Raw genomic sequence first — 27,358 nt, forward strand, 5'->3', positions numbered from 1 at the left:
ACTACTGGGATTAAAATTCCAACCCATCATTTATTAGATAGATGACTTGATAAATTACTTCACTTCTCTATGCTTGCTTCCTTCTCGATAAAATGGGGATAATTACGGTTATCTACCGTATAGTGTTGTTTCGGACTAAATGAGTAAAAATAGGTAAAATGCTGAAACAGTGCCTAGCACAAACATACTTAAGTATTATATTACAACATGGTTTGTCATTAGTTTTAATGATGCATAAGCACCTTGGGTGGCCCATAAAAGTAGGTACAGTAGAGTCAAACAATAAACTTGCACCCACATGCTCTGGGTTCATATTTCAGTTCCTTAACTATTTCATTTGGCATCAATTTCCTCATCTTTAAAATAGGAAAGCACTTTGAAATGATGACATAAGGGAAAGTCTAAGGGCAGTATGTTTAGTAGGATAATAGGGGAAAGTTGCATCTGACTTCCACCTTGGAAAAAGGAAACTGTGGAGGAGGTGCCTTTTAAGACAATACTCTAGTAATGGACCCCATGGGGAAAGCACATGCCTTGAACCAAGGTAGGTCTGATTCAAAAGCCCTTGCTTTCTTTACTCCAGAGACTTTCAATCTTTTTTTCATCTCATGATATACATAAACTAATTACTAAAATTCTCTCTCTCTCTCTCTCTCTCTCTCTCTCTCTCACACACACACACACACACACACACATACACAAAGTATAAATTTGATTCGTTCACATCCAGATGGCTATTGTTGTATTGGCTGTTGTCATTTTTTGAGAGCCACATGCTGACCTGACAGGCTCAGGAGAGGCCTGCATGGCAGTCTTGCAAACTCAGAGACCTAAAGAAACCACAAAGGATGGTCTGAAATTAAACTTTAACTAAAAGCAGTTATGGTGTGCAGTTACATCTTAGGCCAACTTCTTCACTGACAAAGGTCAACCTTTACCTTAACTGAGCCTATCTTTTTTGCATCTATGATAACATACCCTTGAAATGTCCGGGTAACTTGTAACTTTCCTTTTTCTGGAGCCGCTGGGGCACAACCAAAGGTGAAGGGCGGCCGGACAGATACCACAAATTCCTTCATTATGTTATTGTTCCTGCACCCACCTATGTATGTGTCCATCATTTTACCTTTTGTCCAATCTCAGGGGGTTCCCCACCCCCTCACCCCCTTGCTTTATCCTACCTCCTTAATCTGTCACCCATGATTTTCATATAACCCACCTATGTCCCCCCTTTGATTGCAATGTATAAATACAAATGTAACCCGCCATTCTCCGGAGCATTATCTCAATTCACTGAGGTTCTGCTTCCCAGCATATGTCGACAGTTTGGCTCAAATAAACTCACAAAAATTCTTTACAGGTTTCTTTTTTTTTTTTTTTTTTTAACCTTTACATAGGGAAAAGAGATCAGAGCCCCTGACTAAATAGTCAAGTATTGCATGTTTTAAATTTTTGCAGCACACCGGTTGAAAATCGCTGCTTTATGCTGTAATTTGAAAGCTTAAAAAATAATATCCGGATTTTTTTTAAAGTTTCTTTTCTTCATAGAAGGTAGGGACTAACTCTTTGAAGGTAATAGAAAGACATTAACGGCACTGGCAGCGATTTGGGCCAGTAAGCGACCTTTTTTCAATTACGAATGATCCGTTCTTTTAGAAGTAAACGATGTTGAAAGAAATTCGATTCGTCTTGTATAATGAGGAGTGTCCCAACAGTTTTAGGTCAACTTGGTATGTTTGTTTTTAGTTAGTAAAATCACTGCCTTCCAATGAACATTTCAAAAGCATCAAGGACTGTGCACACTGCACTTTATACGAAGGAACATCTAACAAACAACGTCTTATAAGTAAAAGTTGCAACATCAATCACATGTGAAGCAGGTGTTATGCCCAGTACTGTCCTCACTGAAACTAACAAATGCAAAGAAAAAAAAAGAAGAAAAAAAAAAATACGAAGGAAAACCAGCCTTTCCTGTCCGTTGACCTAATTGCCGCTCCGACCCCCAACCCTCACCCCCCGCAGCCAGGCCTCAGAGGCTGGGTCCGGGTCCCTGGACCCAGTCTGGTCTGCAAAAGTGCCAGCATCCAGAGTGTGTAAGAAAGTGAAAGGAAAGTCTCCCTTTTACGAAAAAAAACAAAACACTCAACAATTCTGGCTTTGCCCCAAGAAGGCAGAGCACTCGCAGGGCCTCCCCCACGTCGTTGCACCCCGGGAAAGAGGAGGTGGCGGCAGGTGACTGCTCGGTCCGGTCCGGTGCCCGGACTCTCCGCAGCCCGACCGGGAGGACTCCCGCGTGGCGCCCGCCACCTGCCCGCGGCCGGCTCCCCCCCCCCTCCCCCGCCGGCGCTCTGATTGGCCCAGGGCGCTGGAGCCGCGCCCAGACAGGAGGCGACTCCGCCAAACGGGGCGGGCACCCGGAGAGAGGTCGTGGCCATGCGGGCTGCACCCCGAAGAGCGGCATCTGCACGGAGGCCCCGGTTTGAGGCCGGCGCCGTCCCCCTCCGCCCGACGCAAGCAGCGCTCACCTCAGCGCTGGCGGCGCCTCCACCTTCAGCTTCTTGGGCTTCGGCTCCCCTTCTGCCGCGGCCATCTTCGCGCTCCCGCCCCGCTTAGGATCCAGCGTGCGCCCCACCTCTCCGGCGCCCTGGTGCCTCCCCCGCCTCGTAACACCGCCTCCGTTTTTGACAGACCCCTCCCCCTCGACTCCTCCCAGCTCACGCCCCTCCCACCCTCAATCATTGGCTCTACCGCCTCAACTCCACCCACTCATTGGCTAACACCGCCCCTTCCTGGTCCCGCCCCTCCTCGCAGGGGGCCAATCCCCCACCTCAGATTGTGTTAGGTTGCGGATGAGCGCCTGAGTCCAGGAACGCGGAAACCCCCTCATTCTTCTGAATTCTCGGAGATCTAAACTACCTAAGCCCTAAAACGCAAGAGATATATTTCTTTTCATTCAACGTCTTCCAGCTTAATTTAGCCTTTCCAAATCTGTAGCCCTAGTTGGTCTCTTTGGAAGTTGTTAGTCAGGCAATCTCCTGGGCACCCCCACGACGGGGTCCTCACGGCCTACGCCGCCGCCTCGGCCCCAGTGCGGAGAGGACCCGGCGCCGAATCACTGACAGGCCCAGGTGTCGGGGTGAGTGCGAGGGGCGGGGAGTCTGCGTTCCGGGGACCGCTGGAAAGCTGGGGAGCAGGCTGAGTGAATGTCCTGGGCTGCGGGAGCGCCTCCCGCGCTGTGGACCGGGGCCGCGATCTCCCTCCTTGGCCCGCCGAGCTTTCTTGCCAGCCGGGCCGCCCGGAAGGCAGCGGTGCACCTGCAGCCCCGCGTTCCCAGGCTCCAGGCCCGAGAGAATCGGGCTCCTTGGGGGTCCCTCTCCGTCCTCTGGCGCGAAGAGAAGGTCTTGTCAGCCACAGTGAACTGGAGTGCCGACGGCTTGGACCTCGGCCCCAGGCTTCTGCTTAGGAGAACCAAACCCGTGACTGTGCGGAGCGCACATCCTGTTAGGAGAGAGGGCGGCGCCTGGGGGGGTCGGGGGGGGGGGGAGCCGGGTGCGGGCGGTACCGGGAGGAGGGGGCTGCCGATCTGGTGGTGGGAACCTAACCTGAGGGGGTGGCCATGAGTGTGGGAGAGGGGTGGCCAATGTGGCTGGTTGCACTGGGTAGATTTGGCTTGAAGCTGAAGTTGAAACTTCTATCGTACAATGCACGATTAGGAAGGTGGTGCCACGATAGAATCAGGAGGAATTTTGTGGAACTTGGGATATATATCGAGTTTGAAGCAGTGGGGGTTTAGGTAGAGATGGCAGAAGGATGACAAGAAGAAAGCATGGGAAGGAAGCCGGGAAGAAACGTTCAAGGTGAGAACAAAGCAGGTGAGGTTTCATATAATAGGGTAAGAAGTGTTTGTTTTGTTTTGGGGAGTGTGGACGGTGACATGAAACGCTGCGGGGGTTAAAGGAGTAGGTAAGTGGGAGTCTGAGCCGAGGTGGTTGGATTTGATGACCCGGAAGTTGTTGGGCCGTTTGACAGCTGCTTGAATAGAGTCAGTTACTGAGCGGAGAGCCTGCCAGTGTGGACGTAAGCCTTCTTCACTTGGAGCAGGAAGCAGACACTTGCTGAGGTTGGCAAGGTTCCTAAAGAGCTTGAGGTTGGTTTGTTTTTCGGAATACTTCCAAATATTCTTTTATTTAAGGCACCATTTCCTTGATCCAACCTCTCCATTATCTTTGGTGCAGGACGCCAGTAACCAATGGAGAACATTAAAGATTCAAAATTACAAATGGAAGGATTCGTTCTGGAAAGAAAGGGGGACAGTTTCCATTGAAACCATAGGAAAAGTGGAGAAATGAGGGGAATGAAGAATTACCCAAAACTTAACACCTCTTTAGTAGGAAAGCTCTCTTTGCAATAAGACCGGCTTTTCATATTGAATCTTGGATTCTAAGCATGCAACATACTATTGGAGTTCCCTGCAGATTAGATACTCAGGTGCTCAGTGGTATCCCAATTCATGGGTAGGAAATGGTGTTTGTAAAGATGAGGCATTCTCTCTCGATCTGCAAATTACCTTCCTTTCTGTTCCACGGAGAAAATTAAAGCCATCGTCTTCCTGCAACCAAATATGTAAACCTTCTTCCCTTCTGTTTAAAGAAGAAAAATGTCTCTTCTCCTTAAGGAAAACAAATCCTTTCACCTAGTTCAGTGGTCTGCAAACTTCGGCTCTTGAACCACATGTGGCTCTTTGCCCCTTGAGTGTGGCTCTTCCACAAAACACCAGGTGCAGGCGTGCACGTACAGTGCAATTGAAACTTCGTGACCCATGTGCAGAAGTCAGTTTTCGGCTCTCAAAAGAAATTTCAATCATTGTACTGTTGATATTTGGCTCTGTTGACTAATGAGTTTGCCGACCACTGACCTAACTGATCAATACCATCCTCTCCTACCTTTACATTGTCGTTTTGTTTTGTTTTTTGGGTTATTCTCTCCCCTCCATAATCATCATCATCCCCCTCTGCTCATATCTTTTCTTTCCTATTTAAAAATATTCTTCCTTGCTGAGTCCTGTTTGGCTCAGTGATAGAGTGTCGGTCTGCGGACTGAAAGGTCCCGGGTTCGATTCCAGTCAAGGGCATGTACGTTGGTTGCAGGCACATCCCCAGTAGGGGGTGTGCAAGAGGCAGCTGATTGATGATTCTCTCTCATCGATCTAACTCTCTATTCCTCTCTCTTCCTCTCTGTAAAAAATTAATAAAATATATTAAAAATATTCTTCCTTAACTTTATGAACAACACCCATTTCTTTTTCTGTCTTTTCATTTCCTTCACAACTAGAGTTCTTGAGTGTATCTTCTACTCTCCTCATCTGTTTTTCCCACTTCTTGCTACTTATTTCTCATTTCTCAGCCCAATTCAGTATATCTGGTTTTCAGTTTTCCATTAAGCTATCACTGAAACTGCTTTTAATATCATCAAAGTCCTCTCTGTGTTAAATTATATATTCTCAGTAGGGAGAAGAAAAAATCATATTCCTTTTTTAAAGCACAGATATACTAACAGTACATTAGGAAATATACAGTATATACTTGTGGTTTTGAAATTTTCAAGGGGAGGGTTATGATAGAAAGAGAGTCTGAAAAGACTCCTTTAGCAGGAAATAATGAAAAGAAAGTTGAGAAACAACACTTTCAGTTCTTGTAGCTTAAACTGTTGGTTCCATTTACAATGTTTAAAACACCATTCTTCTGGACATACGTTAACACACTATAGTTACTAAAAACCATTACCTTCTCTGCTTTTTTCTTACCCTTTTTCAGCCAAATCTTTTTTTTTTAAGCATGTTTTTTTTAAAATGGGACAGTGAAGCAAGGAGGCTCTTAGGATAGAAGAAGCAACAGGAGAGAGACTAGGAGGCTGCTTTGGCTCCCTAGAACAGTTATGGGAAAGAAGTGAGCCAAGGCGGAACTGATAGCAGCTCATAGGAAAGTCAGATCAGGGAACCTTGAAGACAGGTTCAGGGGATAGCCCAGGATGAGGTGCCACTGCCCAGTGCTCTCCTGGTTGCAAGTCTCATGGGAACCTTAGAGTTTAAGAGATGAATGCCTGTGGGGGGAAGAAGAAGAGGGAGGAAAGAGTGCTGGCTTACTCCTTGGAGGGACAGCGCATCCAAATATTCTTTTTTTAGGCACATTTCCTTGACCCAGCTGCTACTCAGATGTTGGGAGTTCCTTCCACAGACACTCTTCAGTTCACACTCTCTCTTTGTAGTTTTATTCTCTTTATAATTACAACCCCCATTAACAAAAATAATGATTATTAAACAAATCTATTTCCAACTCGGCTTCTCTTGGGAGCACAAGACCCATAGATCTTTTGCATCTATTTGATTTAAATATAACCAGAATTGGGTCTGATCACACAGAACTAGGATTAAATGCCTCATTTTCCCTCTCATACTCCCCTCTTCTCCCTCCCCAGTCTTTGCTCACACCAAGATGTTTCTCTTATCTTTTTTATTTTACTCCATCCCCCCTTCAACATTCTAGTTCAGGCCATCCCCATAACTCATCTCTCAACTGGTCTCACAATATCCAGTTTCCCTTTTATGCAGTTGCCACAGTGCAATCTTCCTAAAACTGTAAATGGGATTGTATGAGTCCCCTGCATAAAACCATAAAAATAATTTTACATTGCCCTGATAACAAAGTGAACCCATCTCTGCATATTTCATCTCATCATTCCCCTCACCTTCTAAAGTTGCTAAATTTTACTGGATTTCTTTATCTTGTGTTCTCTCTCACCATAAAGCCTTGCAAATTTCTATAGGACACTGTATTTCCCCTGTTATAATAGGATTTACATATTACTGTATTGAGTTTTTTGTCTTCTTTGTTGAACTCTAAACTCAAGTTCAGGGACTGTATTTTGTTCACCCCTGTCTCCCATTGTTTAATATAGAAAACATCCAAAACTACTTGTTGAGTGTATAAATGGTCAAAGTATTGGCTGAGAATCAGGTGAGCCAGATCTTCTGGTCTCATTCTCTCACCTTGGATATATATGCCTCTTTGCCTTCCATGCCTTTATTCTGTTCTATATGGAGGGAATACATTTTCTTTTTTCTCTTCCAAGGATATTTTGACTATTGTAATTGCACTGCTTATGTATCATCAGGATGAGTATGTTCGACATTTGGTAAAGGGGATTTATGAAGTATTTAAGCTGTAGTCAAAGCTCTGATGGAACTGCTCTGAAGACAGTTTCTCAAGTGGCTTTAAAATAACTGGTAGAATTCTGTTTTCTGGCTCAGAGTCACTAAGAACAAAAAGATAGTTGTGGTGGTGGTGTGTGTAGCTTTTCCAGAAGGTTTTTAAAAATATTTTAAAAAGTGCAGCTACTAAAAGAGTAAGTAGCCAAAGAAACAGGCTGCAAGTGATATTTGTTTGTTATATGCATTAGGCCCTTCATCATTATATGGATAGAAGAAATAAGCTCTCCTTTCGTATAGTAGAAGGTTAAGATGGGTTTTTAGCTAAGCACTAATGAAAGCTACGAAATGTTATGCTTTCATCTCAGCACTAAGGATAACAATAAATCCAGATGGCCAGTTTAACACATTGTATTCTTCTGAGACCTGAATTACTGCCAATGAAAACAACTTTGGTGGAAACTTTTCCTGGAAAGAATTCTTCACCAGCTTAAAAAGATGAGTAAGAATCTGGCCGCTAAAAATAAAGAAAACTTCAAAGTCACTTGTTTCAAGAAACAGCAGTCTTTTAGGGTGTGTAAGATAAATGGTTGAAGAAGAGAACATATTTCAGCTCCTTTAAATATAATTTCTGCTCTAAATAATTTATTAGAACACATTTTGGCTTCTAACTATACAAGAAGCATACCCTCCAACTATTTCTCTTAATTAAAAGTTCAAACAGCACATTTGCATCTGGAAGTCTAGTTGTCCCAGCATCATTTCTTGAAAAGACTGTTTTCTTCTTCCCCAGTTGAATGTCTTTGGCACTGCTGTCAAAAACCAATTGACCAGCCCTAACTATAATAGTTTGGCTCAGTGGCTAGAGCATTGGCCTGTGGACTCAAGGGTCCCAGGTTCGATTCTGGTCAAGGGCATGTACCTTAGTTGCATATCCCCAGTAAGGGGTGTGCAGGAGGCAACTGATTGATGTTTCTCTCTCATCGATGTTTCTAACTCTATCCCTCTCCCTTCCTCTCTGTAAAATATCAATAAAATATTTTTACAAAACACCAATTGACCATATATTTAAGAGTTAATTTTGGAACTCTCAGTTCTATTCCATTTATCTATAATCCCCACCTTGTCTTGTGCCAATACCACATAGTATCTTAGTAGTAAGTTTTGAAATCAGGAAGTATAAGTCCTCCAAATTTTTTCTTTTATAAAAATACATTTTTGGGGGGACCTGATGCAGTGGGGGCCAGACATGGCGGGATCTCCCTTTTCTGTGTCCAGCATGGAAAGAGAAATGAATGAACCGGTTCTAAGTGGAGGCAGCCAGGGATTGAGAAATTATAGAAAGAAAAAAGACACAGAAATAGATTTAAAAGCTGAGAGTTGGGTGGGATGTCATCCTCTCTGATGGAGAGATAGCATGACTACTACCTGACCCCTCCCAGCACATTTATGTTATACTCCCCAATACCAGGAAGTAACACCAAAACTTAGGACCAAAGGAGCTTATTTGCATTCTTAAGTCCTGTTGCTTGTCTGGATTACATATCTAGACCCGCCCCTGCCTGAGCTGATATGAAGGCCTAGCTGAAATGTGTATCCTAGATGCAGCTCTGCCGATTGTCTCGGACTCAGCTGGCAACAATTAAAAGAAATGCCATGTGCCTTCCCAGACGGCCCTGTACACATTTTTATTGATTTCAGAAAGGGAGGGAAAGAGAGAGAAACATCAATGATGTGAGAGAATCATTAATTGGCTGCGTCCTGCACACCCCCTACTGGGGATCGAGATGTGTGCCCTTTCCATTTTTTAGGTCTTTTTAATTTCTTTCAACAATGTTTTATGGTATTCAGTGTACAAGTCTTGCACTTCTTTTATTAAATTAAGCCCTAAGTATTTTGATCTTTTTCACACTCTTATAAATAGAATTTTATCAACTGATGAATGGATAAATAATAAACATACAAACAATGGAATATTAGTCATGAAAAGGAATAAAGTATTAATATGTGCTACAACATGGACTAAGCTTGAAAACATTATACTGAGGAAAAGAAGCCAAACAAAAAAGGCCACACATTGTATGATTTCATTTATATAAAATGTCCTGAATAGGCTACTATGTAGCAGCACAGTTGATTTTTTATATTAATCTGTGTCCTATAACCTTGGTGAATTCATTTATTAGATCTATAGGGTGTGTGTGTGTGTGTGTGTGTGTGTGTGTGTGTGTGTGTGTGTTGTTAGTTTTACTTCTTCCTTTCCAGTTTGGAAGCCTTTTGTTTTCATTTTCTTACCTAATTGCTCTGGGTAGAAAGAACCTCCAGTACAATGTTGATGAGAAGTGGTAAGAGTGGGTCTTTGTTTATACATCAAGAACATCATTGTTCTGGATCTTGAGGGGAAAGCTTTTGGTCTTTAACGATTAAATACAGTATTAGCTATGGAATTTTCATAGATGCTTTACATCAGGTTGAGGAAGTTTCTTTTTATTCCTAGTTTGCTCTGTGTGTGTGTGTGTGTTTTATCTTTATTGTCGAAAATATTACAGACCTCCCCTTTGTTTCTGGGTTTTTTTCCTCCATTGACTCCCTCCACCCCATCTCTGTCCCTCCCAGGCCTTCACCACTCTATTGTCTGTGTCCATGGGTTATGCATATGAGTTTCCCAGTTAATCACTCTCCTCCTACTCCCTTATCTTCCCTCTAAAATTTGTCAGTCTGTTCCATGCTTCTGTGTCTCTGGATCTATTTTATTCATCAATTTTGTTCATTAGATTCCATGTAAGAATAAGATCATGTGATAACTTATCTTTCTCTGAGTGGCTTATTTCACTTTGCAAATACTAATTTGCTATGTGTTTTTAATCATAAAACAGTGTTGGATTTTGCCAAATTATTTTGTTTCTTAAAGTGATTATATTTTTTGTCTTTTATGAATACTGTGTGTTGTGTTGATTTTCATATGTTGAAATAATCTATGCACTCTTAGAACAAATCGCATTTGGTTAAGGTGTATAATATTTTTTTATGGTGCTGGATTCAGTTGCTGGTATTTTGTTTAGAAATTTTGCATCCATGTTCTTAAATGATAATGGTCTGTAGTTTCTTGTATTGCCTTTTCTGGGTTTGATGTCAGGATAATATAAAGATACCTTTGATGTATACTAAATTCAAACTTTTTTTCCCCCCAGAAAATGATCCACAGTCTATTTCTCATAAACTGTTCCGGTGACATATTTCTAGAGAAGCACTGGAAGAGTGTTGTGAGCCAATCTGTCTGTGATTATTTCTTTGAAGCTCAAGAGAAAGCTGCTGATGTTGAAAATGTACCACCTGTCATTTCAACACCTCACCACTACCTCATCAGTATCTATAGGGACAAGCTCTTTTTTGTGTCTGTCATACAGACCGAAGTGCCACCTCTCTTTGTAATAGAGTTCCTACATCGAGTTGCTGACACTTTTCAGGTTAGTTATTCATTAGATCTTTGAACTTAAATTCACCCAAGATAATTAGAGTGGGGACACATTATTATATTTTTTAACTATACAGCTTTTGTTTTGTTGTCTGTCCTACAGTCTGTCTCTCTCTCTCTCTCTCTCTCTCTCTCTCTCTCTCTCTCTCCAGCTAAGCATAAACCCTTTTATGTAGGATATAAAGTAGCACACACGGCTGCTCCATTCACTGTTTTAGGAGAACAGAAAACTCTCATTGAAAACCTGATTTTTTATATGTATGATAAATTATGTCATCAGGAAACAATAGTGCTTTCCACACACAGTTCTCTGAGTGGTCCCAAGATTTTTATTGGTCATGAAATCTGATATTCACATTTTATTTTTTTCTTTTGTTTTACTGAATATGCCAAATACTTTAATCTGTATGTTTTGGGGTACCTAATCAGGACAAGGGGAGTTTATAGTTCACATTCTGGTTTAATGCTTCACTGTACTTCCTGGCATAGTATGTAAGAGAAATTCAATTCAATCCAGAAATGTAAGAAAATATATAGAACTATCAAAGGTTTTTTTTTTACCCCTTTGTTTTACATTCACTGAATTATGCAACTATAAATTTGCCCTTCAGAACAAAAAGTATTTAGCAAGCCTTTCTTCATTCCTTCCATGGTATTTTATTAGGACTACTTCGGTGAGTGTTCAGAGGCTGCAATTAAGGATAATGTGGTCATAGTGTATGAACTCTTGGAAGAAATGTTAGACAATGGATTTCCACTGGCTACTGAATCTAACATTTTGAAAGAACTGATTAAACCACCAACAATTCTCCGTTCTGTCGTCAACTCCATTACAGGTGAGTGAAAATACACGTTATTAGGAATTGAGCAACTGAAACTTTATAAACAGCTCAATACCATTTCTTATGATCTGGCAGATTCTTAAGATAGTCCAGTTTGGCCAGAATTAAAGTTAGTGGTGAATTTTAAGTGGATCTCTATTTCTTTTCATATTTAAAAATCTATTTATTTTGTTAGATCTTAAATTATAAAGAACTTCTTGGTTATTACTCTTTTATTATATGTTTTTCTACAAAACGACAATAATATTATTACTATTATTTAATACTAAATAATAAGACTAAATAAATTATCACAGTTAATCCTAAAGAAGCAAATGTCATGATGGATGTTAATGAAACTTACCGTGGTAATTATTTTGCATTATATACACATAAATCATTATGTCATATACCTTAAACTTAACATAATGTTATATGCCAATTATAACTCAACTAGAGGCCCAGTGCACAAAATTTGTGCAGGGGGGCGGGGAGCTGTCCCTCAGACCAGCCTGCACCCTCTCCAATCTGGGATCCCTCTCACAATCCAGGACTACTGGCTCCCAACTGCTCGCCTGCCTGCCTGCCTGATTGCCGTTAACCGCTTCTGCCTGCCAGTCTGATCACCCCCTAACCACTCCTCTGACAGCCTGATTGATGCCTAACTACTCCCCTGCTGGCCTGGTCACCCCTAACTGCCCTCCCCCACAGGGTTGATTGCCCCCAACTGCCCTCCCTTGCAGGCCTGTTTCCTCTCAACTGCCCTCCCTTGCAGGCCTGGTGCCTCCTAACTCCCCTCCCCTGCTGGCCATCTTGTGGTGGCCATCTTGTTTCCACATCTTGTGTGTTAGAGTGATGGTCAATCTGCATATTACTTTTTTACTAGATAGGATAGAAGCCTGGTGCATGAGTGGGGGCCAGCTGGTTTGTCCTGAAGGGTGTCTCGGATCAGGGTGGGGTTCCCTTGGGGCGTGGGGTGGCCTGGGCAAGGGGCCTGTGGTGGTTTGCAGGCCGGCCACGCCCCCCAGCAACCCAAGCAAAGGCCCTGGTATCTGGAATTTATTTATCTTCTACAAATGAAACTTTGTAGCCTAGAGTGGATCCAAGCCTCCTGCTCGCTCTGTGGCAGCAGCCATTTCTGTTGGAATTTATGTATCTTCCATAATTGAAACTTTGTAACCTGGAGTGAAAGCCTGGGCCCACCAGGGTGTGCGGAAAGCTTGGCTTCCTCCATTGCCGGGGAAACCCTAGTCTCCCTCCTGCTTTCTGTGGCCACAGCCATCTTGGTTGTGGTTAATTTGCACTCTGATTGGCTGGTGGGCGTGGCTGGTGGGTGTAGTAGAGTGATAGTTAATTTGCATATTACTCTTTTATTAGATAGGATAAAGCCAGAAAAGAATAAAAATAGTATTATAAAACTGGCATAGGACTCCAGCTGCTGCCGCAGGAGGTCCAGACACTGGTGGCCATAGGACTCGCCGGTACTAAATTACACATCTTAACTGGGTTGCTGTAAAGGACTAATGCCTAAACTGTCTCAGCATGGCCTATCGAGGAGGAGGTGGACGTGGCCATGGTCCCTCAGCTGCACTCCACCCTGTTATCCCTGGAAGTCTTTGCACATGTAGAAATCATACTCATAATATATGCATGGTGTCAGACTTTTTCTACCCGAACATGGGAGGCGTGGAGAGCCACATCTACCAGCTCTCTCAGTGCCTGATTGAAAGAGGACACAAGGTCATCATCGTCACCCACTCTTACGGAAACCGGAAAGGCATCCGATACCTCACTAACGGCCTCAAGGTCTATTACCTGCCTCTGAAAGTCATGTACAACCAGTCCACAGCCACCACCCTCTTCCACAGTCTGCCTCTGCTCAGGTGCATATTCGTGCGAGAGAGTCACGGTGGTCCACGCAGGCACACAGCTCCTGCTCCGCCTCGGCCCACGACGCCCTCTTCCATGCCCAGGCCGTGGGGCTCCGCACCGTCTTCACCGACCACTCCCTTTTCGGGTTTGCCGATGTCAGCTCGGTGCTCACAAACAAGCTTCTCACGGTCTCTCTCTGCGACACGAACCACGTAATCTGTGTCTCTTACACTAGTAAGGAAAACACTGTGCTAAGAGCCGCACTGGATCCTGAAATAGTGTCCGTCATTCCTAATGCGGTAGATCCTACTGACTTCACTCCAGACCCGTTTAGAAGGCATGACAGCGTAACTATTGTTGTTGTCAGCAGACTTGTTTACAGAAAAGGCACCGATTTGCTTAGCGGTATAATACCTAAACTATGTCAGAAATACCAAGATTTAAATTTCATAATTGGAGGAGAGGGACCAAAGAGAATAATTTTGGAAGAAGTACGGGAAAGATACCAGCTACATGACAGAGTGCGTCTCTTGGGAGCCTTAGAACACAGGGATGTTAGAAATGTCTTAGTTCAAGGACATATTTTTCTTAATACCTCCCTTACTGAAGCGTTCTGCATGGCCATTGTGGAAGCAGCCAGTTGTGGTTTACAGGTTGTAAGTACCAGGGTTGGTGGAATTCCTGAAGTACTTCCAGAAAGTCTCATTATTTTATGTGAGCCTTCTGTAAAATCCTTGTGTGAGGGATTGGAAAAAGCTATTTCCCAACTGAAGTCCGGAGGATTGCCGGATCCAGAAAAAATCCATGACATAGTAAAGACTTTCTACACCTGGAGGAATGTTGCGGAGAGGACGGAGAAAGTGTACAGTCGTGTGGCAGGAGAAACTGTGTTACCCATGGACAAACGCCTGGACAGACTCCTGTCTCACTGCGGCCCAGTCACAGGCTGCATTTTTGCTCTGATGGCCGTGTTCAACTTTCTCTTCCTCGCTTTCCTGAGATGGATGACTCCAGATTCTCTCATCGATGTGGCAATGGATGCCCCAGGGCCAAAGAGTGCCTGGACCAAACAATATCCTTACAGCAGAAAACGGGGCAGGAATAATGAAATGTCCAAAACCAGGTAGAAGAAAGCCTGGATTGGAAGATTTTAAATATTTGTAACAGTGGTATTAAGTCTATTGAAAATAACCTTGCTTTTTCCCTTTTTTTTTTTTTTTTTAAGTTAATTTAGTAAGTTGTGCTATCCCTATATCATACAATGTTTTACTTTGAGGAACGATAACTTATGCAATTCCTGAGTGTGGAAACTCTTTGCACTTATTTATAATTAAAGAGAGAACTTATCTAAGTCACTCAGATATGATATTTTTCAGATTTCTGAAATCCTTCTAGCAGAAATGTTTTCACATATTTTGGGAGCTTTGGGTGCTGAGGAGCCAAGCGTTTTTTGGGCATTTCTTTCTTTTGGCCAATTTAAATGTCCTGCCATTAATTAGATATTCGCCTGATGTTTACAAGTTTCCTTTAGGGAAGTACAACAACACTATGAACTATTTTAAATTATTTCCGTGCAACTTTATTAGATACATAAGTCATGTTCTTAACCTTTTATTGGGAACACTCAGTGTTACATATTATCAGCAGTTTTCTTGAATAAGAAGGTCTGTCAGCTACTAGCCTGCTTTAAGCGCCTACTATGTGTAAAACATTGAACTAGACACTTTTTGCCCTGAACGACCAGGGTGCTTTCACTGTTTACCACTCAAATGGTTTACTTTATTGTAGTCACTTGACATGAAATGGTAAACCATCCAACATGCCAAAAATGCTCATCATGCATTTTTATTTTTTTTAATTGATTTTTCACAGAGAGGAAGAGAGAGGGATAGAGAGCTAAAAACATCGATGAGAGAGAAACATCGATCAGCTGCCTCTTGCATACCCCTCCTGGGGATGTGCCCACAACCAAGATACATGTCCTTGACCGGAATCGAACCTGGGACTCTTCAGTCCTCAGGCCGACACTCTATCCACTGAGCCAAACCGGTTTCGGCAACTCATCATGCTTTTAATGCCACGAAAAAGTTGCAGATAACGCTCTGAGTACTTTGATCCGGCTTTGAGTACTTTGATCCGGCTATGTGTATTCTTCTAGGTAGACCTTTCATTTTCAGTTGCGTTTATGAAAATGCTGTTTACTTTTTAATTACTAGGGACTGATACTACTGTTGAGAGTGCAGAGACAAACCCTCCACATCTTTCAGTGCATAATTGAGTACTCTGTAAAATGCCTTCATGTTTACCGAGCAGAATGTATGAGATGTGCCATCTCAAACTCAGCTGCTGCCTGTACCTTTGGGAGAAGTCACTTCCCTTCACTTGTGGCCTAGCTGATACCTGATAAGTATTGTCAGTGTGCAAAAAAGTCTTTACTTGTGTTTTCCTGGTGAATTGATTCTGAAAATTTAAGGAATACAAGTCTCTTTGTGGATGGATGTGTTGTTAGCTGTAATTGTTGCCCAGAGCCATGGGTTTTAAAACCCCAAATTATCTACCTGGTGTGTCTTACTGAACTCCTTCAAATAAGTTTTTGTGATAAAAGACTGAAATGGAAAAAAAGAGGCCCATGTCGGTACACTACATAGATTCTGGCAGTATTGTGATTGTGAACAACTTTTTTAAAAGCATCTTAACATGCCTATGAACTAGTTGCCACTGATATAAAGAAGTATATTCATGTTTCATACTAAAACACAAATGCAAGAGTGCAATTTTTAAATCTAGAAGTTAGGAGTTCTTTAATTAAAGAAAAATGGACTGACCCAAACCAATAAATCTTATTGGGATTTTTATGCACAGAAACTCTCTTATATAAATATGGAATAAACAGTGCCAATCTTCACCATAACATGAGAAACTATAGCAAATTATAACTATAACTATAATTTGATTTTATTCAGCAATTTTCAAAGGCATACTTTTCTTTTATTTTTGTTTCTTGGCATATTATTTTCAAAATCATTGTCATTTATTTCAGATGGACATAGGCATTAAAGTTCTTGAATGTAAAATATATAATTTGCAAATTAAAATTATTTTTCTTTTTTTTTTTTGGACAAATGGAAGTAAATTTGCTTATTCTACTAAATCATTTTCAGGCTTCCCAGATACTTTAATTGAAACTGTCAGTGTTGCACTGGTCAATATGTGGAAACATATTGTTCTACCCTCTACTTACATTTATTTGAAAGTGAATTTGCAGTAATGAGGATTTTATGAAAAATGTATTTATTATTATGTTACAAAAAGTAGCACGTGTAAAACTGATTTATGAAAACATGCTACATGTCCTAGAAAAATAAAGATCAAAATAACATTTTCACAAAAATAAATAAATAAAACTGGCATATACTGCTACCCTGCAATTATTAAAGTACAGAAAGTGTGAGACTCGCTACCACAGAGTATACACTGTCTCCTCCGGGTCTTGGTTTATACATGCAAGTGCTCCCTTTGGCAGCTCAATTATACATGCAAAAGATGTGTTAAAGCAGAAAGACAAGAAATTAAGTCTATTTGTGATATCTCGTGCATTGTGGGCCTTGTACTTGTGTTATAAATTTCCAATTTTGAGTTAATTATTTAGTAGGGCTAGAAATTAGGTACATTCAGATGACAGTATTCTTTTTAAAAAAAAAAAATTAAAGTCTTCTAGTGAGATTTCTATGAAATGTTATGTGCTATTCCAGCTCTACTGTCCACCACTGTAAATGCCTCTGCTAGTGCACCAAAATGGGTGAGAGAAGCTCTAAGAAACCATTCACTCCATAGGTCTTATTCATCCTTTGTACAAGGCTGAATGTCAGGAGAAATTCAAAAAAGATAAGATGGCATGTTTGTGCTCCTTCCTAAAACTTATACTCTGGATGGGAGGGAACTAGGAAAAAAATTAAAATTGAAATACACAAATTACAGTGTAAGATTTTTAAAAGCAATTTCATACTCTGTAGGTGATGCAGTCATAATGAAAGGTGGTGTTATTGTTAAGCATGTACTACATTTGAATTGGAAATGTAAACTTACCATATTGGTAACTGTTTAAAAGCTCAAGGATATATGTTTAGAACAACCAAACTTATTTTAAAACCTATGCCAGTATACCAGGAAATTAGCCAGATATTGAACATAAGCCATATTGTAACCAGATGGGTGTGCTGACCTTAAAATGGAAGAAGGCCAGAGTATGTTCTTCATTGCAGTTACTCCACTGAGGCCTGCTTGGCAGCCTCTGGTAGAATCCAAGCTGAATACCAAAGGACCTAGTTATCACCCTGTATTCTCAGTGGAGACATTTTATCGACAGAAGGTTTTGAAACAACCATCCTCTTTTTTCATCAGTGGCAGCAGGATGAGATTCTGTTGTTGAGCCACTGGAATTAGGTTAGGTTACTGTTAACACACAGGAAGCAAAAGATAAGTAAATGAATGTAACCTGCTTTGGCAGATAGATGACCACATGGCCTATTTCTGTCTTCTAGAAATGTGATCATGTTGATATGAATATGTCTCTAACAATTCTAGAAACCATCCACAACTTCAATGAAGAAAATCCCAAATATTAAAGAAGCAGCTAAAGTATTCCTTTTTTTTTTTTTTTTTCCTGTTAATAGTGTTTCTGATGACCATTTCATGCATTAGCTTTGTTTTCCCTTTTCCGGTTTCTAGGTAGTAGTAATGTTGGGGACACACTCCCCACCGGGCAACTGTCCAACATCCCATGGCGCCGGGCAGGAGTAAAGTACACAAATAATGAAGCCTATTTTGATGTCGTTGAAGAAATAGATGCAATTATAGATAAATCAGGTAATTGTGTGCATGCGGTCTTATTTGGGGGGGGGAACAGTTCATCTGACATAAGCTGGAGAAAAAATTGAAATCCCTTGGCAGCGTAGTTTCAGTGGAAAGACTAATGATTAAATTTATTTTGCCCAGAGATTACATATAATTTTCATAACCACTAGTTAAGATTTACCAAATCTTTGTAAATCAGATCTTATGTTGTCTTATAGTAAGCCAATTATCACCCTATACATCTCTCCTCTTGCCATTTATTCATTTTAACATTTATTGTACTTCTACCATACACCATACTTTTTACTATAGTGGTGCCTCGCATAACGAACGCCTCGCACAGCGAGCTTTGGACAGGTTTTTCATGAAACCATCGGCCAAAAAGCAGAAAATGGATGAAGATGTGCAAGATTCGGTAGACTCTACTTAGTCTGTCTTAAAATTAAAAAAATGTGTGTTTTTTTTAAAAAAAATTATGTTTTTAGATGTATCTAAATAAAAATATGTCATCTTAGCATATTTTATGCTACAGAACGAATTATTTTTTTTGACATGTATTGTTATGGGAAAACGCGTTTCACATAACGAACTTTTTGCATAACAAGCTTGCTCCTGGAACGAATTAAGTTCGTTGTGTGAGGCACCACTGTACTATTTATGATGCAGTATTTCTAATAAAGATCCCAGACAAAACATTGCTCTATTAAATCACAAACATTTTAAACATCTCAGAAGGGTTAAGTAAGCTGCTCAAGATAGCTCTGATAGTTGGTGTGAAACTGAATTATTATGAACTAGAGCCAATATCTTTTCTTTAGTGAGTGCCCTTTTCATTATAAAATCCCATTATACAGAAAATAGCTGTATTGCAGAATAATGGCTCCTATTTCTTAAAAGTTAACAGCTTAATCCATTTCATGAGAAACTTGTCTCATTTTAAAATTCTGTTAAAAATATTTTAACTTCTTATCCAGCAGTTTTATAAGTTTGATTCTATAGAGATATAGACAAGTTTGATTTTCCTTAGAATTATCATATTCCAACCTGTGTTAGGTGTGGGCCATGGCACTCAGTGACGAAGGTGAAAATAATGGATCTCTGTCCACTGACCTGATAATAGATGTGCAAAGGTTCATTGTGTCTGACATCCAGGAGGTATCTCCATTACTTCAAGAGAGTGATAACTCATAAAAATGCAAACTCACCTTTTTTCTTTCTTTCTTCAGGATCTACAGTCTTTGCGGAAATTCAGGGCGTCATCGATGCTTGCATTAAGTTATCCGGAATGCCTGACCTTTCCCTTTCTTTCATGGTAGGTTTTTTGTTTGTTTGTTTGTTTGTTTGTTTTGGGGGTTTTTGTTTGTTTATTGTTGTTGCTGTTTGTGGGGGGTATGGTACGTTTTGTTCACCTGTTCTATAGCACCTAATACATATTCAGTAGTGAGTGAAATGATAAATACTGAGACACTCTTGTATCTTAGATTGTAAAAGATTATCTCAGAAATAATCCTAGCATAGCTTACCAAGACACTAGCTTACATGATGAGCATGGCCTTTGGAAAGGCTGAGGAGAGGGCTTTGCCTAGGTGTGCTAGAAGTAGCTTAAATGGCTAGCTGGCTTCTGCAGTTCTGAGCGTGAATTTTACTGGATTATGTTTTGCTGGTATGAAAGGGCATTAATCTTTTGCATCATTTTAGACTCGGCATGACACACCACTTAGAACAATCAAGAAAACTGAGTTCCAGTTCTGTCTCTGCCACTAATTGTCCTGACCTTGAGTTCTTTGAACCCCCGTTTTTTCATCTATTAAATGGAAATGAAACTATTTGGATTTTCTACTTCATAGTTAAGATTCAAGTAAAATAATGTATATAAAATATTTGCAAACTTTAGGCGAGTGTAAAACTATGCTTATGATGTGGTCATAATAACAAAATCTTACTACATGACTGCTTTATCTTTAGGGAGAATATTAATTTCTCATCATATATGAATAGAGTTGCCATGTTCCTTATGCTCTATGAATATGGTGACTGTGTTCTGTTTTCCTGGCAGAACCCCCGGCTTCTAGATGATGTCAGCTTTCACCCCTGCATCCGGTTCAAGCGTTGGGAATCTGAAAGAGTTTTGTCATTTATACCTCCAGATGGAAATTTCCGACTCATATCATATCGTGTCAGCTCACAAAAGTATGTTGCTGGAGGCCCAGTGCATGAAATTCATGCATTGGTGGGTGGGGGGTGTCCCTTAGGCCAGCCTGCACCCTCTCCAATCTGAGAGACTGCTGGCTCCCAACCGCTCACCTGTCTGCCTGCCTAATTGCCCCTAAGCGCTTCTGCCTGCCAGCCTGATCAGCCCCTAATCACTCCCCTGTCAGCCTGATTAAAGCCGCCAACTGCACCCCTGTTGGCCTGATTGCCCTAACTGCCCTCTCTGCTGTCCTGGTCACCCCAAACTGCCCTCCCCTGCATGACTGATCACCCCAACTGCCCTCCCCTGTAGGCCTGATCCCCCATAACTGTCTTTCCCTGCAGGCTAGGTCCCTCCCAAATGCCCTCCCTTCCTGACCTAATCACCCACAACTGCCCTCCCCTGCTGGCCACCTTGTATTCACATAGGGGTGGCCATCTTGTGTGTTTGGGTGCCAGACAATTTGCATACGTATTACTCTTTTATTAGATAGATATGCTGAATAGAACTGACTTTTCCTTTTGATATTGGATTCTTGAGTTCATCATTGCTACTTTAGCCATGGTTCACCAGGAGAACCAAGAAGAACTGATGAAATATGTCTAAAATAATCACTTACTACTACTCTACTCCTGAATCTAAGAGTAGAGCAGTAGTAAATGAGACTATAGTAAAATATGTACCTGAGAGCAAGCATTTGGGGCTGTATAACTTAAGCAAAACCATAAACCTGTGCCATAATTTTACTATGATCCATACCCTTCATGGCTGATAGAGACAGATGTACCTATAGCTCCCAGGACATTCCCCAGCGAACTGGCTCCAAGTCACTCTTCTATGCACTGAAGTTTACCTTCTTTAACTTATTTAATTAATTATTTTTTTTGCACTGGGGTTTAAATGAATGATTTAGTGTTATGGGTTGTAGCTAGTTTGTCCCTTGAAAATATGAGAAGTTATTTAGTTAACATCAGGATAGGATTTAAAAGCAGAGGTATTTGGCTCCACATACCACATACAAACTGCTTTATTAGTTTGCATAATTGTAAGTTATCTTTCTGTGGATCTTAATTCATTTCTATAAACTAGGACTATTTGCCCCAATTGTTAATACTAAAATTATCTTCAGATTTCTATCTTGATTTGTGTATTCCTCAGAAATTGTGTAATTCCTAGTGTAGTGGTACCAGAACAATGTGCTGTATTCACCACCACCCCACCCCCAATGCAGATGCAGAATCCTCACTTCTAGGGGTATAAGGTGTTTGTTTGTTTTTTTTTAATTTTTTTACAGAGAGGAAGGGAGAGAGATAGAGAGCTAGAAACGTCGATGAGAGAGAAACATCGACCAGCTGCCTCTTGCACACCCCTTACTGGGGATGTGCCCGCAACCAATGTACATGCCCTTGACCGGAATCGAACCTGGGACCTTTCAGTCCGCAGACCAACGCTCTACCACTGAGCCAAACCGGCTTCAGCTAGGAGTATAAGGTCTTATAGTGAACTTAGAGGCAGGTTAGGAAACTCTGGACTGAGGTTTTGAGGTCACTTCCCGAGCTGTCTCATTCCATTAATTATGTGTGTTTGTGCTTTTGTGTCTTTATCTTTTTAGTCTAGTGGCAATACCAGTGTATGTGAAACATAGCATCAGCTTTAAGGAGAATAGTTCTTGCGGCAGATTTGATATTACAATTGGACCAAAGCAGAATATGGGAAAAACTATTGAAGGAATCACAGTAACAGTTCACATGCCAAAAGTTGTGCTGAATATGAACCTGACACCAACACAAGGCAGCTATACATTTGATCCAGTTACCAAGGTATTACCACTTCAAATCAAGAGGGAGCCTGTTTCTGCGATCTTTTTTTTGTGATTTGGGACATGGACTAGAGGGAATGTTTTATAGTTCCTAACAAAACAGAGCATTTGCCCCAATTGTTTATACTAGAACTTCAGATTTCTATCTTGATTTGTATACTTACTCCTCAGAAATTGTATAATTCTGTGCTTTTGCCAGTGGCTATGAAGGAGATACTGCATCTGCTGCTCAGTAGAACAGAACAGAGACTCATTCTGTCCCCCTTCAGGGTGTGCACACCTTTGCTCATCCATTGATAATCCAGGCACTCACTCTCTAATGAGGAAGAAGATATAAAATTTTTTAAAAAGAGAAAAATAATGCATGGCTATAAGAAGATATATAGGCTGTTGCTACATTTACTGTAGAAATTGATCATTTAGATCTTTCTCTTCCTCTTTTTTTTTTTTTTTTTTAATTTAAAAGCATTGTTTTATACTTTTCCACAGGGGGTTTTGACAAGAAAAGCAGTGTCCTCACCCTACAAAAATGTGCCTCTAGCAGAGGGTTTTCTCTCAATTGGATAAAAAAATATTATTTTCAACAACAGAGTCATTGGACTGCCTGGTAAATAAAAAGGCATTTTTTTTTAAATATGTTTTTATTGTTTTCAGAGAGAGAGAGAGAGAGAGAGAGAGAGAGAGAGAGAGAGAGACATCAATGAGAGAGAAACAAACATCAACCAGCTGCTTTTGGAAAGTACACCTGTTCAAGCTCAAGCCCACAACCTGGGCATGTGCCCTGACCAAGAATTGAACTGGTGAACTAGTGCATGGGGTAACTGCACCAGGTCACCAGTTCAAACAACTGAGTCACACAGCCAGGCAAAAAGGCATATTTTTAAATAAAATCATAAAATATTAAAGATCATCTAATCAGTCCTAAGGATTTGAAGAACCACACAGGCCTGAAAAGTGAAGAGGGGCTTCAGGATGCCTGGCCCCTCACAAACCCAGCTTCCCTTTTTCATCTGTTACCCAGCTTCCATGCTAAAAATTTTATTTGAATAAAGGGTTCCACACCTAAAAGCTTAAAATACCAGTGTAGGTCAGTCTTCTCATTTTACACAAAAATAAACTTGAGGCTCAGGCAGAAACAGTGAATGTGATATAGTAGAAAGAGCATTTGAAATCAGATAATCTTAGGTTCAAATCCCAGCCTTGTTACTATCTAGCTGTGTGACCTTAGGCAATCATTATACCTCTGAGCCTTAATTTCCTCATTTGTAAGAAGACAAAATCTGCATCACAGGCTTCTATAAGATATAGGTAGTGCTAAGCACAGTGCTGTACCCAAAAGTAAATGTTCAACTAATGTTGGTTCTCTATGGACTCTCCATTTAGGCTCACAGAACTAATGAGTGGTGAACTCAGTGAAGGTCCCAGTTCTCGTTTCCAAGACACTGCTTCATTTTGTACAAAAGTTTATGGTGTTTTTGAACATTTCTTTATTAAAAGGTTGAGATTGTTTGTTTTTCATGTCTTTTTAAGGTACTAACATGGGATGTGGGGAAAATTACTCCACAAAAGCTCCCAAGTCTTAAAGGACTGGTAAATTTACAGTCTGGAGCACCCAAGCCAGAAGAAAACCCAAGTCTCAACATACAGTTCAAGATCCAGCAGCTTGCCATTTCAGGTAAGGTTCAATTTGATTTGTGTTTAAGGGTGATTGAGTTCTGCTGAGCTCAACTGTTCAGAGCTTAGTAGGGTAACACTCCCTCTCTGGAAAGAACAATAGCTCCGGGTTGCCTTTCACATTGTTATGAGGCCAACCTCTCAGGGATAGGATTCTAGAGAGCATGTGTTTCAGTTTTCCTTTACCCCAACATTCATTCAAGCACCAAAGGACTTACATATTCAGAAAGTAAATTAACCTTAAAAGAGATTCTTGCCCACAAGGGAATCGGAACTAAAAGAATACCTCCACAGTGCTGTAATTTGTATAAGATATAGGAATATTGTTTACAAATAGTGTAAGGGACACTGGTTAATGCCAGATTTACTGTGTAGTGCTCACTGTTAAATATTGTATTCCCTACCTATTCTTTTTTGACACAGGCTTAAAAGTAAATCGCTTGGACATGTATGGGGAGAAATACAAGCCATTTAAAGGAGTCAAATACGTCACAAAAGCTGGAAAGTTCCAAGTGAGGACATGAGGAGGCCAAAATCCCTCAAGATCTGTTTGTTTTCTAAGTGTCATTATAGTTTATTACTGAGGTACCAAGTAGGTGGGAATACTTATTCTAGTTAAAGCATTTGTGTGAGCTACACGCTGCTAACAGAGTTGCTTAGTGATCCATGTAGGGTTCTTAAGGAGCTTTAAGCTAAGGTAATTTTTTAATAACTTAGCTTTTTTTGTATCTTTTCACTTAGGAAGATTTTGGGAGTGGTTTTCTCCATAGGGGGCACCAGCTGGAGGTTGCACATTGTAACAGGAAAGGCAGAGGCTACAGTGATAACCTCTCCTAAAACAAGTGAACTGATCTCAGCCAGCAGCTGTCTTAACCTGTAACGTGATGTGTCAAGTGCAGCCAAATATCACACCCGACCTTAGCCATCCCAAATCAGCATCTGTCCCAAGAGGAAGTTCCCTCCTCCCCAAGAAGTTTACAAAAAACTGCCTCTTCCAGTGTTTGCCTTATTCAGCTTTTCACTTGTGCCATTAAGCAAGCACTGTAGCAGAAGCCACCTCCACATGCCCTGGCAAGGAGCTCTGCTGCTCCACGCTCCATTCTCACTGTACTTGGTATTGTCCTTTTTATAAATAAGATTTCTATGTAAAGCGCAGATTTTGATTTACAGAGACTTGCTGCAGTAAGTACCATCTCAGTTTTGCACCATTGGTTCAGCTGTTAGCACAGTAAAAATCATTTGTATGAAAGGGGCAAATGCTTTATTACGGTAATAAAAGGGAACACTACTGCTTTTAGGAAGTTATTGCAAGCACAAGTGTTTGAGATTTTAAATAAATTAAGGTAGTAAAATAAGAATGTAAGCGAACCTTTGCCATCTTCATGTTTTATAAAGCTTATCCAACACCAGTTAAACCATAGTTAGTCTACAGGCCTCATGCTGTAGTTTAGCAAGAGGAAAATACGTCTGCCTCACTGTGGTCTTTCATCTTTTTTGTTGTTGTTTTTACTTTTTTATTGAATTTGTTGAAGTGACATTGGTTAATAAATTTAAATAGGTTTCAGGTGTACAATTCTGTAATTACATCTTCTGTATATTGTATATTATATATTGTATTGTGTGTTCATCACCCAAAGTCACATCACCATTTACCCCTCTAAACCTTCTTCCTTCCCCCACCTCCCTTTCCCTCTGGAAATCACCATACTGTTGTCTGCGTCAAGGTGTTGTTTTTAAGGGGCTGAATTTGCTTGTGTCCCCTTTTCATATTGTGTGTTTCCCAAAGCTATACTCAATAGCTTCTGTCTGAAACTATTATTGTATTGTCACTGGAGCACTTACATGTCTCTGCTGTACTGACAAGTTACCTAGAAGAACATACTGAGGCAGAAACAAAATCCTCAGTAACATTGATTAAACCTTGTGGTCACATGGTTGGCTGCCAGTCTACAGTTGTATTCCACTCAACTTCACTGGCTCAGTAGTCCTTGCCCGGTTAGTTTGCCTCATTAGACATGAAGAATGGAGAAAGGCTAAAAGTTAAGATACAAGTGCTTGTTCTTCATATGTTCCTTCTTGTCCTTATTTATGCTATTAAGAGTTCTTCTTATGACTCCATTGTTTTCATTCTTCTCAGCTTATAACTCCCTTTCCTTTATGTTAAAGATAGCCTTGACACTCATCCCATTTTGCTGTCAAGGACTAGTGTTTGGTGCTGGTGCAGGGAAGCCAATATACAGAAGCATTCTTACCTTTGTCTGCCTAGGGCACCCAGCCTACCTTTCATCTAGCAGGAAAAGTCACTTTTTTGTAACTCTGTAATTTCTAGAGTAGCCCAGGCCGGTTTTCAGTTGGTTAGAGTGTCAGCCCAAGCATCAGAGGGTTGCAGGTTCAATACCTGCCCTAACCAGGGCTGTGCAGGAGGCAACCAATCCGTGTTTCTCCTCACCCCACCCCACCCCTCCCCCACCATGCCTTCTCCCTCCCCTTTTACTTTCTCTAATAATCAATGGAAAAAATATCCTCAGGTGAGGATTAACAACAACAAAATTTCCCAGGTAGCCATCAGCTTGGCAGCTAAAATCAAGAAGTTGCCAAATATTGATTCCCTTTGCTTAATGTTGGCTATCCAGTTCAACTACTTTTTATTTTTAGTGTTTTATAAAGTTCATACCTCAAAAGAACAATCAGTTCATTTGCTCTCTTCCTGCCGAATCCCTTATCAGCCATCTGTACCTGCTGTCCGTTTTCTTTCTGTGCTGTCTCCTCTTATATACAAGCAGATTGTATGCCAAGAGTCCCTTGCCTCTAGCAATTTCTGATAAAACTTCCAAATAGACTATATCCTTTTACAATTAAATTATTGTATTTATTGATTTGATTGAACCCAGTAAATCCTTCGTCCAGCTCTGTCAATAAAAAGATGAAAGCAACAAATTGACTTTTTAGCTTGTCTGTTGATTGAGCATTCTCAAAGGGGCATGTCCCAGTGTCAGAGCAAGCACAGCCTGTCACACCCGGCATGAGGGTGGCTACAAAGCACTTCCATTACTGCTGTCTTAATCTCGGTGTGTTAACCATCATGTGTTCGTTCTCTACACATCACCCTTTTGGCCACAGACTGATCAAAGCTGCTTCTCCCTACCGCCATGTACTAATAACAAAGATTCAGTAATAGTAGTATAGACCATTTTTCAAGCACAGAATTCTGGCTAATCCCAGAATGGCTCTGTTTTCTAAATTGTTGAAGGAGTGTATCTTAAGAGCAAACGAACTAGATGCTTATTTTCTGCGTAAGAGAGTCACCATCCTTTCACTCAAAGGGAATTCATGTGATGGGTTTGCTCCTTAAATGGTACTAGACAAGAAGAGCCTTTGGAAGACATCTGTCTCACTGCCCTCAGGGTATTCTGATTTGAGAAAATGACTAAACTATAATACAGCAGGA

At 40.9% G+C, this 27,358-nt stretch overlaps 3 protein-coding genes across 5 annotated transcripts in view; 2 read left to right on the forward strand and 1 right to left on the reverse strand.

Annotated features, from left to right (window-relative positions):
- The window catches only part of ADK (adenosine kinase), a 430,010-nt gene extending 427,309 nt beyond the window's left edge, over window positions 1-2,701 (reverse strand). The window contains exon 1 of the mRNA XM_084904889.1: window positions 2,526-2,701. Coding sequence (XP_084761015.1) covers window positions 2,526-2,590 — 65 coding nt within the window. The 5' untranslated portion in view covers window positions 2,591-2,701. The remainder of the gene's footprint in view (window positions 1-2,525) is intronic.
- A 129-nt stretch (window positions 2,702-2,830) lies between these two features.
- AP3M1 (adaptor related protein complex 3 subunit mu 1) lies at window positions 2,831-26,851 on the forward strand. 3 transcript variants are annotated; one of them, XM_084904886.1, is made up of 9 exons: window positions 2,831-3,136; window positions 10,396-10,671; window positions 11,344-11,515; window positions 18,101-18,238; window positions 19,453-19,538; window positions 20,283-20,416; window positions 22,030-22,237; window positions 23,767-23,911; window positions 24,334-26,851. In XM_084904886.1, the coding sequence occupies exons 2-9, from the start codon at window positions 10,399-10,401 to the stop codon at window positions 24,432-24,434; spliced, it is 1,257 nt and encodes a 418-aa protein (XP_084761012.1). In that variant the 5' UTR covers window positions 2,831-3,136; window positions 10,396-10,398; the 3' UTR covers window positions 24,435-26,851. The 3 variants fall into 3 exon arrangements, with proteins under 3 accessions (XP_084761012.1, XP_084761014.1, XP_084761013.1); XM_084904888.1 differs by lacking the exon at window positions 2,831-3,136 and adding an exon at window positions 3,599-3,872; XM_084904887.1 differs by lacking the exon at window positions 2,831-3,136 and adding an exon at window positions 3,599-3,857.
- Window positions 12,932-18,090, forward strand: LOC311632883 (phosphatidylinositol N-acetylglucosaminyltransferase subunit A-like). Its single transcript, XM_084904876.1, is given in 2 exon segments — window positions 12,932-13,396; window positions 13,399-18,090. Coding segments are annotated over 2 exon segments (1,455 nt in total). The 5' UTR covers window positions 12,932-13,042; the 3' UTR covers window positions 14,500-18,090.
- Window positions 26,852-27,358: the final 507 nt, after the last annotated feature.

This window comes from Pipistrellus hanaki, assembly GCF_964339955.1.
Source record: "Pipistrellus hanaki genome assembly, chromosome: 14".
In the NCBI taxonomy this organism is placed as follows: domain Eukaryota; kingdom Metazoa; phylum Chordata; class Mammalia; order Chiroptera; family Vespertilionidae; genus Pipistrellus; species Pipistrellus hanaki.

Coding starts and splice junctions, on each gene's coding strand:
- AP3M1 (XM_084904886.1), top strand. CDS start 10,399: ATGATCCACAGTCTATTTCTCATAAACTGTTCCGGTGACATATTTCTA. Junction 11,516..18,100: donor TGTCGTCAACTCCATTACAG/GTGAGTGAAAAT, acceptor TCCGGTTTCTAG/GTAGTAGTAATGTTGGGGAC. Junction 19,539..20,282: donor ACCTTTCCCTTTCTTTCATG/GTAGGTTTTTTG, acceptor TTTTCCTGGCAG/AACCCCCGGCTTCTAGATGA.